Here is a 14,286-nt window from a genome sequence, read left to right as displayed (position 1 = left end):
CAATTTGGACGACAAAATCTGAGTTGCATGTTTTCAGAAAGCCGTTCCCAAACTTAAAGTTTTTCCACTGACAGACGTGCCACACTCCTACTACGGACACCGAGAGCTCCTCAGGTCCAGAGCCGAGGATCACATGACCCGGTCAGAGCAGGAAATGTCTGACCACATTCACATCCACACCCCCTCTGGAGTATAAACTTTCTCATGGTCCGACTCTTCCACCCCAAGCCACACGGCTCCTCCGGGAGAGGCTGAGAAGCGGAGACCGAGATGGGGTGGGGGGGGTGAGAGCGAATGCCTCGTCACATTTTCATGATCTACAATTAATAATTAATGCATTTAGGTGGAAAAAATGGGTGTTTAGTACTGAACGTAGGGCAGAGATCAGAGAGAGAATGAACAGAAGGGTCATGCAGTCCGCATACACCGCTAACTGACCGCATGTTCTACTTCACATGCACTGGAGCAGGACATTGATCCTCAGGTCATGTTGACTATTGCGTGCGTCCATTTAGTGAATGTCATTTTTTATTGGTTTTTACTTTAATCTGTTACCTTCAGTGCACACATGCATTGGGGGAAATAAGTCAAGTTTGATGCTGCAAACGGGAACAAACCAATCAGGCAGCGACATGTCCATCACAAACTGTCAAACTAACATGCAGCAGAATAAACGGCCTACTTGGATCCAATTGCAGGATCTGACTGGGCTTCTCTCATGTCCATCTGTCTCGCAGATATCTCATTTGTTGCTGGAAATCCAAGTGGTTTCCTATAGGTTGATTTGGGGTACCTCTAGTTAGTTACTTGAACAGCAGAGATGCATTATATAGATGTAATAATATTGGCCGATATTAAGAGTTTTTTTTTTCCTGGTAACAAATGTACACGTGTATATCTATTATACACAATATCTGAATATATTCAAAGGTTTTTTTTTTTTTTTTTTAGGAATTAATGCAAGGATATATTAAATTGATCCAAAGTGACAGTAAAGACACTTAAAAAAAATATATATTTAAAAAAAAATCTGTTTTTTTTTACTTTAGAATAATCCTGAAAAAAAGTATCAAATATATCACAAACGTATTAAGCAGCACAACAGGTTTTCCACATTGATAATATTAAGAAATGTTGCTTTAGCACCAAATCATCATATTAGAATGATTTCTGAAGACTGGAGTAATGATGCTGAAAATTCAGCTTTGCCATCACAGGAATGAATTACATTTTGAAACATATTATAATAGAGTTCCACAATATTACTGTTTTTACAGTATCTTTGCTCAGCCTCAGATGAATGCCTTGGGGAGTTTAAGAAAATTATTTCAAAAACATTAAAAAGGTTTTACCGTCCCAAAGCTTTTGATATATTTGATATATATTTGGAATAAGCATGCACAATTAAATATTCAGTATCTGTAAAAAAAATGATATTATATAATATAAAAATATATATATATTTTTTTACAGATACTGAATATTTAATTGTGCATGCTCATTCCCTTTTTTTTACATTTAAAGGACTTTTACCATCATCTATTGTTCACTTAAAGTTAGTCTTTAAAAACAATAATAATTTAATAATGACAAAAATGTAATTTTTATCTCAATATCCACAGAATGAATATAAATGAAAATCCATTTTTCATACTGTACACTACAATGTTTTGAGGCCTCACTTGTAGCATTGAAAATTATTAAAGTATATATATATATATATATATATATATATATATATATATATATATATATATATATATATATATATATATATATATATATATATATATATATATATATATATATATATATATATATATATATATATATATATATATATATATATATACTTTTTTTTTTTTATATATATTTTTTTTTTTTTTTGGACAAAATAGTAGGTTTATTAATATACTTAATAAGGGCCATAACATTAAAAGAAATTATCATTAAAATCAAATTATCTTTATCGAGCATAGAATGTGTGACCCTGGGCCACAAAACCAGTCATAAGCATACATTTTTTTAAATTGAGATTCATAGATCATCTGAAATCTGAATAAATAAGCTTCCCATCGAAGTATGGTTTGTTAGGATAGGACAATATTTGGCCGAGATACAATTTACCTTTAATACTATTTGAAAATCTGCAAAAAAAATCTAAATATTGAGAAAATCGCCTTTAAAGTTGTCCAAATGAAGTCCTTAGCAATGCACATTACTACTAATAATACATTTTTTATATATTTACGGTAGGACATTTACAAAATATCTTCATGGAACATGATCTTTACTTAATATCCTAATGATTTTTGGCATAAAATAAAAAATCACAATTTTGACCCATACGATGTATAGTTGGCTATTGCCACAAATATACCCGTGAGACTTATTATGGTCCAGGCCGGGTCATATGTGCATCCCTATTATATAGTATTGCAAGCTGATGCAACTCTAGCTCAGAATGCATCAGGATTAATGAATGAATGAATGTTTCGCATTTTCATAATTTCAGTTAAACAATTTGAATTTTCTGTCATGATGTGTATTCAGTAAGCTGGTCAGCCGTGATCACCCTTACAAGCATAAACAGTTGAAATGAAAACACAAGGGCAATTACAGTACGGCATCAAGACACCTGAGGATAACAGCGAATTCCAAACGTCGCTTTCGTGCCCTTGGGAAGGGAATGCCATTAGCAGGGTTGTATCAAATGAAAATGAGCGATGGAATCCCTTCACGAAGGTCCCTACCGCAAGGATGTCAGTGAAGTTTAGAGGCGATCGTGACTTTAAGGACACAATTTTGATCTTGATGCAAATTTAAAATGTTTTTGAAGCAAATTCCACAAAGAGCGCGGTGTGAATCAAACAAGACATAAAGATTCAATATACACTCACCTAAAGGATTATTAGGAACACCACACTAATACTGTGTTTGATCCCCTTTCGCCTTCAGAACTGCCTTAATTCTACGTGGCATTGATTCAACAAGGTGCTGAAAGCATTCTTTAGAAATGTTGGCCCATATTGATAGTAGAGCATCTTGCAGTTGATGGAGATTTGTGGGATGCACATCCAGGGCACGAAGCTCCCGTTCCACCACATCCCAAAGATGCTCTATTGAGTTGAGATCTGGTGACTGTGGGGGCCATTTTAGTTCAGTGAACTCATTGTCATGTTCAAGAAACCAATTTGAAATGATTGGAGCTTTGTGACGGTGCATTATCCTGCTGGAAGTAGCCATCAGAGGATGGGGACATGGTGGTCATAAAGGGATGGACATGGTCAGAAACAATGCTCAGGTAGGCCGTGGCATTTAAACGATGCCCAATTGGCACTAAGGGGCCTAAAGTGTGCCAAGAAAACATCCCCCACACCATTACACCACCACCACCAGCCTGCACAGTGGTAACAAGGCATGATGGATCCATGTTCTCATTCTGTTTACGCCAAATTCTGAGTCTACCATCTGAATGTCTCAACAGAAATCGAGACTCATCAGACCAGGCAACATTTTTCCAGTCTTCAACTGTCCAATTTTGGTGAGCTCGTGCAAATTGTAGCCTCTTTTTCCTATTTGTAGTGGAGATGAGTGGTACCCGGTGGGGTCTTCTGCTGTTGTAGCCCATCCGCCTCAAGGTTGTGTGTGTTGTGGCTTCACAAATGCTTTGCTGCATACCTCGGTTGTAATGAGTGGTTATTTCAGTCAAAGTTGCTCTTCTATCAGCTTGAATCAGTCGGCCCATTCTCCTCTGACCTCTAGCATCAACAAGGCATTTTCGCCCACAGGACTGCCGCATACTGGATGTTTTTCCCTTTTCACACCATTCTTTGTAAACCCTAGAAATGGTTGTGCATGAAAATCCCAGTAACTGAGCAGATTGGGAAATACTCAGGCCCGTCTGGCACCAACAACCATGCCACGCTCAAAATTGCTTAAATCCCCTTTCTTTCCCATTCCGACATTCAGTTTGGAGTTCAGGAGATTGTCTTGACCAGGACCACACCCCTAAATGCATTGAAGCAACTGCCATGTGATTGGTTGATTAGATAATTACATTAATGAGAAATTGAACAGGTGTTCCTAATAATCCTTTAGGTGAGTGTATGATGCTAGGTCTTATTGGCCACAACTCTATGTCAAGCTAACTAACAGTCCAGTTCTGATTATAAAGTGTCAGTGACATATGTGCCGTTTAGTACAGCCTGTGCTGTACTTAGGACACACGAGACCGTAATGCACTGCACACTTCAGACTTCATTTCAAGTGCTCTGCACTTCTGAGTAGGAAAGGCACTGTGATAGTCACTTTTAAAAGGCTTTAGCTGATTATTATGATAACTGTGGTACTATTAATATTCACCAAGAAATATTTTGGCATTTAATAGCGATCAACATGTTAGTGTCTAAAGTTAGAGTACCTGAACTAGCCAAACATAAGATATTCCAGTCACTAGAGAGAGCTATACTTGGCAAGGGCTCCCTGGAGAATTGTCAAGTCAAGTCAAGTCAACTTTATTTATATAGTGCTTTTAACAATGCTGATTGTTTCAAAGCAGCTTTACGGTGTTAAACAGGAAAATAATGCAGCATAATTTTATTCAGCCGTATAGCCATTCTGGAGAAAACGGTGATGTCATCAGTTCATTTAAATTATCATACAGTGACAATGTGGGCTTTAGATCAGTAATTTAGTTTATATGGTTAATTTAGTTTAATAATTAGATTTATTTCGATATTTAGTTGAAAAATTTTGAAAAATGTTGTGTCCCCAACTGAGCAAGCCAAGCCAGAGGCAACAGTGGCAAGCAAACCGAAACCCCATCAGGGGCATAATGGTGAAAAATAAACCTTGGGAGAAACCAGGCTCAGTCGGGGTGCCAGTTCTCCTCTGGCCGATTAACAAACAGCGTATGATTATTATTCTGGCAACTTTACAAGTCAGAGGTCATAGTAGATCGGAATATTCGAAGGATCGGAGGCAACACACTGGAGACGGGTTTATTGAGGATGGCATATCGATTTAAGTATTATTAAATTGTAATATTCGAACAATCGGTATCATCACGCCGGAGACGGGTAAAAGCAAATAAAAAGCGCATATAAACCAATACGCCCAATACGAACACATTTTTTCTCATCTGTTGTGTGCACAGATCTAAAATCAACAGAGAAAGTGAGAGGACACTCACTTTCTGGAGCGGTTCTGGACAGGGGGAGGTTGCACGGGCTGGGTCGGGGCAGGACGTTTTCGGTTGGGGTCTAGCGCTGGGTTAGGGATCCCCGGTCGAATAGGCGGTGTTCCACCATATGGAGGTCCAGGAGGCCCCATGGGAGCTCCTTGATGGGGCATCCGTGCCCCTGAGGTCATCCCCGGACGCTGTGGGGACAACAAAAAAAGAAGTAGAGTAAAGGTCAGGTACCAAAACACGTCTTTGTTGAACTCATTTAACATCAGCGTTATAGGAGGTTTACCCCAAATATCTCTGACACACAATGCGTGTGAAGCATTTATTCACAAACTTCATTACAGCAAGCTCACATAATACACAAAGAGCCTTTTAAGCTAAGGCACTACACGGGGCTATAATGAAGTCCTCCTCCAGTATGCCAAGCTGAATTAGGCCAGGGCCTCTCGCACCTGTGCCTGTCATTTCTGAAGAGACAGCTGCTCGCCCTCCACCCAAACACAGAGGTGCTGGGACGGGCAGTCAAACGCAAAACTGTGCACACTGTGATGCCAAATAACTCATTGCATTTAGCTCACATACATAGTCCTTTCTGGAATTAGAAATTAAACATGTTTTGCGGAATTTTCTATTTTTCCAATATATAAACCTGGACTGATTTTTATTGTGAAAAGTGCTGTATAAATAAATCTGAATCTTTCAATTTTTTAATTAAAAATGTAAATTATATTTAATAAATTCCTAGACATCAGTTAATGCAATAGCCTAAATTAAATATGCATAATAATACTTCTATTATGTTATTGCTAATTTTTGCATGCACAAATATTACTCATTAACACATCAATTTAAATTAAACTAGAGCAGATTATATTATAACATGCTGTGAAATGTTGTTCACTGTTAGGTCATGGCGTCTAATGAATCAATTAAAGGGGTGGTTGCATGCGATTTCACTTTTTCAACTTTAGTTAGTGTGTAATGTTGCTGCTTGAGCATAAACAGTATCTGCAAAGTTACAGCGCTGAACGTTCAATGCAAACGGAGATATTGTCTTTTAAAGTTATGGCCGTTTATTGCCTACAAAAACGGCCGGTTTGGACTACAACAAGCTTCTTCCCGGGTTGGTGACATCATAAACACCTGCTATTAACAAACACTGCCCCCGCGAACACGCAACAAAGTGGGCGAGGTCACGTCGCCGTCATTATGAAAGAGAGAGAGCTGTTGCAGAGCTACAAACTACATCTGGCCATCCAACCAATCTGAGACCATTGCGTTTTTCGGAGGGATGGGCTTCACAGAAGCAAGAAGCAAATTAAACGTTCAAAGGACAGTGGAGACAGCAGTGTGGAATAAAGGTAAAATATAAGAAAAATACAGCGTTTAAAAAAAAAAGAAGTATTAAGACATGTTATACTGCGCCCCATAAACACAACCAAGCCTAGAAAAAAAACACAGAACCACCCCTTTAATGTTAACTAACTGTAAAGCGTTCCCCGATTGAAAGAGCAATTTTATCTTTGGGTTTATTTAGTGTGTGAGATTTGAGGTGACTCATAAAGTCCCTGCCACTCTCTGGACGTGCACCAAAGTTGTGGAAACATCCAGAATGTGAGCCAACGTCCCCAGCTCCAGCCTACAGCACGGGTACAGTACATCCCAGCCGGAGATGATCCCGTATGGTGCGGTGACCCTCACGACCCGATCATCGCTTTTCCAAAAGTAGGCCAAGCTCCAGGGGTGTCCAGGCCTGGTCCAATCTCAGAACATCTGAGTGAAGAGGCAGTGGGATGTGAACATGTGGACGCAGCGGGAACTGGTGCAGGTCTCGGCACGCCTCTGCCAATCCCTCGCTCTCAAGGTCGCAATGGAGGAGGAGTACAGGGCACAGGAGGGATCATGGAGGATACGTTCCAGAAGAACACTTTCCTGATGCTGCCATGACAGACTTATACTCAAGTTTGGAGATAGCAATACACTCTAAAAAAAAAAGTCTCGTAATCATAGGGGAACCTTTTTTAGTGCTATATAGCACCAATTTTGGTGCTTCAGTGGTTCTTCAGAGGTGCTATATAGCACCTTAGTCAAAGAACCGGTGAAGAACCTCTGAAGAACCGGTGAAGAACCACTGAAGAACCCAAGAACTATTTTTGGTGCCATATAGAACCTTTTTTTTTTTAGAGTGTATCATTATCAATATGAAGCTATACTAAAAGGGAAACAATATCAATGGGCTTGCACAACATGTTAAAAAGTTAGTGGTAACACTTTGGGGAACACATATTCACTATTAACTACACTACACAAAACAACTACAAAACAATTAACAACTACACAAAAAAAAAGGTTCTATATGGCACCAAAAATGGTTCTTGGCTCGTAATCATAGGGGAACCTTTTTTAGTGCTGCTTTTGGTGCTTCAGTGGTTCTTCAGAGGTGCTATATAGCACCTTAGTCAAAGAACCGCTGAAGAACCACTGAAGAACCGCTGAAGAACCTCTGAAGAACCTCTGAAGAACCGCTGAAGAACCTCTGAAGAACCGCTGAAGAACCGCTGAAGAACCACTGAAGCACCAAAATTGGTGCTATATAGCACTAAAAAAGGTTCCCCTATGATTACGAGCCAAGAACCATTTTTGGTGCAATATAGAACCTTTTTTTTTTAGAGTGTATGCTTCAATAACCTCCTAATTTACTGCTTATTAATAGTTAGTAGCGTTTAAGTTTAGGTATTAAGGGATGTAGAAAAAGGCATTAACATGTGCTTTATAAGTACAGCCTAGTAATATGCACACTTATAAGCAACTAGCGAGAATTGAACCCTAAAATAAAGTGTTAGCAATCATAGACCAAGTGATCTTTATTTATAAACCATGGAGATCAAGCATTCAAACCCAATCCATCAATTGTGCTTTCAAATTCATAAATAGCTTTTTCTGGAATAATAATAATACATACTACTAATAGAGGTTGTGTTAGCAAAAAGCCTCTAGAAATAATGGTCAGATTTGACCACCAAAAGTTCTCAAAAGTCTAAATCTAAGACATATACAATCAAGTTAGCTTCCACTACATGTCCAGGACTGAATACTATAACACAGTAGGGTTTTTCTCCTGATACACACCCTCATCTGCCTGCACACACACCAAAAGAGCATCCTTAATTTCATACTACTACTCGTCCCTCAAAATATAAGAATCTCTCATACTTCCACTCTTTCCTTGCTGATCCTCCTCCATTTATTAAACACAATGACCTTACACCCTTTCTCCTACACTCTGTCCTCCTCGGCTGTTCCTGTTTTCTAAAAAAAAATTATCTAGATAGAAATGTAACAACCGCCGCATCTTAGTTCTCCCGTGAGCAGAGCCCCAGAGCCACACGCGTACACATGCACAAACACACACACACACTCACTCACCACTCCATGGACGAGAAACTCAAACAGTTTACTCTTGGTGGCTTTACGAGCTCCTCCAGCAGAATCCTCCATGTCCATTTATAAAAACCCCAGTCCCTCTTTTGTTTCCTCTATTCCTGGGTACCTCTGCCACTGTGCGCTTCCCTCACTTTTCCTCTCCTCCAAAAGAGAGTGCTCCCTCCCTCCTTCTCCGCACTCTGACGTTCCCTTTCTCCACTCTCTCTCTCTTTTTAAAGCATGTCAGCGTGTGGCCAGAGTGGAGTCTCTCTCTCTCTCTCTCTCTCTCTCGCTCGCTCTGTTTCAGCGTAGCTTCCCTCACAGACTGTGGGTTGGGAAGGATGGGGGTCTGTGAAGGGGGCTGTCGCTGGACCACCAATGTGTTGAGGAATGCCACTGAAAATAGAGACACGGCAAGCAGGACTACCAAAACACAGCCACTGTGCTGTTCCAATGGACAGTAAATGACCTGTGTGTTCTCAAAGCCGGTTATTAAGTCTGAGAATTACACCAGGGTAAAGTCTGAATGACTAACCTCTGAAGGAGGCTAGCAGGGTTTTCTGTGAACTGCAGTAATGGGACCTCTTAGATTTTGCTTCAGAATTTGTCTAGTAAGCAATTAAAGGGATAGGACACCCAGAAATTAAATTTGTCGTTTCAAATCTGTACGACATTCTTTCTTCTGTGGAACACCAAATATAATTTGAAAAACAAATTGAACTGCGACACAATAAATACTGCGACATATAAAGTGAGTATAAATGATGACAGAATTTTCATTTTTTGCATGAACTATCCCTTTAAAGGTGCACTATGTAACATTTTTTTCAGTAAAATATCCAAAGTGTTGTATATTTGTTCAGTTGAGTACTTACAATATCCCAAATGTTTCCAACTATTTGTAAATCGTGAGAAATTGCTATTTTAACCGAGAAACCGGGACGTGTGAGGGCGTGGCCTGTCGATGACATCATATCTGCCTTAGCCTCGGTTTCCGGTTTTATTTTGCAGAAACGCTTTCCTCTCACTGCAGTGTGAACAAGTGTCTGAGAGAACGCACAGAGTAACGTCATCACATCATTAACACACTCAGATGTGTCTAATATGATCAACAGAGCTGCGTTACCTCACACTCATGAGCGGAAAAGGGGAAGTGGCGACTGTGTCATAATAAAAGTCCCGCTGCTCGCGAGGCGTGTGTTGCGTTCATCTTATTAACAATCGCTCCAGCGGTTCCTCAGCTCCACAACACTCGCTCCTGCTTCTGCTTCAGACTACAGTAATGTTAATAATCACATCCATCAACATGATTTCTGCCCGAGTCCTATCCTTATTCTTTTCCTCCGGCTGTGAGGTGAAGACCACATGTCCCAAGATTCTGCGCTCAAACGTGGCGTCATCAAACTACGCCTTTGTTTTGAATAGGCGACCTCTAGCGGACGGAAAAGTTACATAAACCAAAGCACATATAAAGCCCTATTCGCACGGGATTAGTATTATCTTGGGACCTCTGGTGATTTGTAATAATTGCAGAGAATGTCTGTGATCTTAATCCCGTGCGAATCGGCCATGTCTGTAATTTGTAAAGTAAAAATTCCCCCGCAAATTACCTACCATATTTCGCCGAACACCGAGGTCCTGTGATAATATTAGTCCCGCGAATCGGCATCTCTGTGATTTGGCCGGAATTAGGCGGATCATATATAATTTTTGCAAGGTTTTTGTTTCCTATGCGCATTTTTATCTTAATCTTTCACAAAGAATGGAGCTAGGCTGCATATAATGCGCAGCGTTATGAATTCCTGTGCGGCCGCGCGGATTTCACTTTCACTTTAGAATGATCAATTTGGGAGTAAATTGCTTGAATGGTGTGTTTAATATTATTCTTACTGAAAAACACAAAAACAGAAAAGGACAATGACAAACTCGCTTAAATGGGCGCTTTTACATTTAGCTTTGAAACTGAATCTTCCGCAGTATATTGTTATTTTTGCTCAGTTAAGTTTTTAAGTGTTGCGTCTGTTCTCTAACTGAACTAAATTATTTGTATTACTATAAAACAATCAAAATGATATCGATACGACTGTTTATAATTTCATACAGCTATATCTATAACGAAAAAACATTTACAAGTCTTGACATCATATCCGGGAGATAAGTCAGTAAATTCGAGTAAAATCACAGGCTTTATCCCGTGCGAATGCGCCACGCAAAATTCAGATGTTGGGGAGTAATTTCTAAATCACACGAGGTCCCCAGATACAACTAATCCTGTGCGAATAGGGCTTATGAGACTATGGTGGATGTAAATGTGCTGATAAATCTTTCAGATGGTCCAAACATTAAAATTATGAGATATTATTGTTGGTCAACTAATATATTACATTTTATTTCTGAAAGATTTGTTCAAAGCTTGTAGGTTTGGGAAGTTGTTCAACCGGAAAAAAAAAAATCTAACGTAATTATAAATCATTGAAATGTAAGATTAAAGGATTTCTCAGCGATTAAAATATGTGACCCTGGAACACAAAAACAGTCATATGGGTCAATTTTAATAAACGTTCCACTGATGTATGGTTTGTTATGATAGGACAATATTTGGATGAGATACAACTATTTGAAAATCTGGAATCTGAGGGTGCAAAATAATCTAAATATTGAGAAAATCACCTTTAAAGTAGTCCAAATGAAGTCAATGCATATTACTAGTAATAATACATTTTTAATGTATTTACAGTAGGACATTTACAAAATATCTTCATGGAACATGATCTTTACTTAATATCCTAATGATTTTTGGCATAAAATAAAAATCAATAATTTTGACGAAATGCACAATGGCCACAAATACACCCATGCGACTTATGACTGGTTTTGTGCTCCAGGGTCACGTTTTAATTTAGAAAAAACACTGAAAAGGAGGATTTTAATTTATGTAAATTAATTATATTACCTAAATACGTAAATTGTCATAATTAGAATTATCATAACGTTGATTTGCACCAACTAAGCACTATAAAAAAAATTGAAATACAGAAGAGGAAGACATCTTCCTATAGTAGAAGACCCCCTTTAAGGACCCCCATAAAGGCTAATACAGAAGAGTGGCAATGTCCCATTCAATCGGAGTGAAGGGGGTGCTGGAGGGGACAAACACAGGTTTTGGGAAAACATGAGCAGTTGTCCAAGTGCACACACACAGAAAAGGTGATTCAACGCCCAATCATTCTCCTATTAATAATTGTATATTTTTCAGTACTGTTAGATACACATTTTCTAGTCATATGGTCTCTTTATGAGAAGTGAATAGCTCAGTACTTGCGGTAAAGGAGTATATGTGATGTGGTATCGGTATTGCAGGCCTGCATTGGAATTACAAACTTCAGTATTGCAAAACAACACAGTCTGGAAGCACAGACACAATGCAGCAGCAGATGTGCTCAACAAGGACCTTCATCATCAGTGCCATAAGTTGCATGATACATCAGCATCAAAGCAGCTGGAAGAAGTTTTGAGACAGACTATTATTGGTCAAAGCCAGATATGATATTTCTAGGCTATTCAAAACTGTGCAGTCATACACATGCAAATAAAAAATGATGCATTCCCTAAATAACAACTGAATGAGAAGAGCAATAGTTCAATTGACAGGTGTCAATTAAGCGCGCGGGACTGCTAGTCAAATAAAATGGTCAATTAGTATAAATGCATGATAAATTACAATAGTATAACGTCTGAATAGCACTCTTGAAATAATGCATGCTGAAAACGCATTTGAGACTGAAGCGCGTAATGACGCGGTGATGCGATGGCGTTGCATTCCTACCTTTCTTTCCATTGCTGCAAGTTTGATGCTCCCAGTTCAGCTGAAGAGGTGAAACCCCTGAAATGCACGCGGTCGATGCCAGGGAACTTCTTCGTTGTTCCAGACAGATCCTCGGCTACTCCCCCCTCCCCTGGGAATCAGCGCTGGATGGAGGGATGCAGGCGAGGAAGGCCCCGCGTCTGTGATTTCCGTCGGGCTCTGGCGGCGGCGAGTGCGGCAGACGCAGCGGCGCAGGCGCGGGGATCGTCCAACACAAGCCATTCAATGAAGGTTTAAGGGAACGTCGCAAAATTATGGACGCAATCTGTACATCACATAACTAATGTACTTTATTGTGTTAAGAATAAAGGACATTTTCTCTAGTCACCGAGGTTAATTAAAATGCGCACCGCAACAAAAGAGAATTTTTCCTGCGTAAATACTACAAGGATTTTTCTAAGACTCAAATGTGAAGGCCAAAGAAACCTGAATGCCTATTTACCTTAACATCAATGTACCCGAATTTACATCCTATTTTACATTTACATACATATTTACATTGCACACTCACATATAGCCTACATACACACATACACTATATTGCCAAAAGATTTGGGACGCCTGCCTTTACATGCACATGAACATCCCATTTTTAATCCGTAGAGTTTATTATGGATTTGGCCCACTCTTTGCATCTATAACAGATCAAGTCTTCTGGGAAGGCTTTCCACAAGGTTTAGGAGTGTGTTTATGGGAATTCTGTAAGAAGCGCATTTGTGAGGTCAGGCACTGACGAGAAGGCCTGGCTCTCAGTCTCCGCTCTAATTCATCCCAAAGCTGTTCTATCGGGTTGAGGTCAGGACTCTGTGCAGGCCAGTCCAGTTCCTCCACACCAAACTCGCTCATCCATGTCTTTATGGAGCGACGCTTTGTGCACTGGTCAGTCATGTTGGGACAGGAAGGGGCCGTCCCCAAACTGTTCCCACAAAGTTGGGAGCATGAAATTGTCTGAAATGTCTTGCTGAAGCATTAAGAGTTCCTTTCACTGGAACTAAGGGGCCAACGCCTGAAAAACAACCCCACACCATAATCCCCCCTCCACCAAACTTTACACTTGGCACAATGCAGTCAGGCAAGTCCCGTTCTCCTGGCAACTTCCAAATGCAAATCCAAACTCGACCATGGGATCGCCAGACAGAGAAGCGTGATTGGTCACTCCAGAGAACACGTCTCACTGCTCTAGAGTCCAGTGGCGGCGTGCTTTACCCCACTGCATCCCACGCTTTGCATTGCACTTGGTGATGTAAGGCTTGGATGAGCAGCTCGGCCATGGAAACCCATTCCCTGAAGCTCTACACACTGTTCTTGAGCTCATCTGAAGGCCACACGAAGTTTGGAGGTCTGTGGCTATTGATCTGCAGAAAGTTGGCGACTTCTGTGTCCCTCAGCATGCGCTGACCCCGCTCTGTGACTTTACGTGGCCTATCACTTCGTGGCTGAGTTGCTGTTGTTCCCAATCGCTTCCACTTTGTTATAACACCACTAACAGTTGAGCGTGGAATATTTAGTAGTGAGGAAATGTCCCGAATGGACTTATTGCACAGGTGTCCACCGATCACGGCCCCACGCTTGAGATCTCTGAGCTCCTGAGAGCGGCCCATTCTCTCACTAATGTGTGTAGAAGCGAACACACACACACACACACACACACACACACACACACACTCCTGAGAGCGGCCCATTCTCTCACTAATGTGTGTAGAAGCGTCTGCAGGCCTAGAGCTTGATTTATACACCTGTGGCCATGAAGTGATTGGAACACCAATTCAATGATTTGGAGGCGTGTCCCAATACTTTTGCCAATATA

General features: G+C 40.2%; 1 protein-coding gene across 4 annotated transcripts in view; it reads right to left on the bottom strand.

The window, feature by feature from the left end:
• The window catches only part of smarcd3a (SWI/SNF related BAF chromatin remodeling complex subunit D3a), a 45,028-nt gene extending 32,361 nt beyond the window's left edge, over positions 1 to 12,667 (bottom strand). The window contains exons 1-3 of one of the 4 annotated variants that reach the window (XM_079819603.1): positions 8,618 to 8,821; positions 5,195 to 5,382; positions 683 to 772 (exon numbers count right to left, since the gene is read on the bottom strand). In XM_079819603.1, the coding sequence (XP_079675729.1) occupies positions 683 to 772; positions 5,195 to 5,382; positions 8,618 to 8,695 (356 nt within the window). In that variant the 5' untranslated portion in view covers positions 8,696 to 8,821. Of the gene's footprint in view, positions 1 to 682; positions 773 to 5,194; positions 5,383 to 8,617; positions 8,915 to 12,440 lie in introns of those variants that run through there. The other 3 variants (XM_079819604.1, XM_079819606.1, XM_079819605.1) reach the window with 3 other exon arrangements.
• Positions 12,668 to 14,286: the final 1,619 nt, after the last annotated feature.

The sequence above is a fragment of the Gobio gobio genome, assembly GCF_949357685.1.
Source record: "Gobio gobio genome assembly, chromosome: 6".
NCBI classification, from domain to species: Eukaryota; Metazoa; Chordata; class Actinopteri; order Cypriniformes; family Gobionidae; genus Gobio; species Gobio gobio.
Note: the sequence above shows the minus strand (reverse complement) of the source record. Positions and strands in the feature narration are given on the sequence as shown.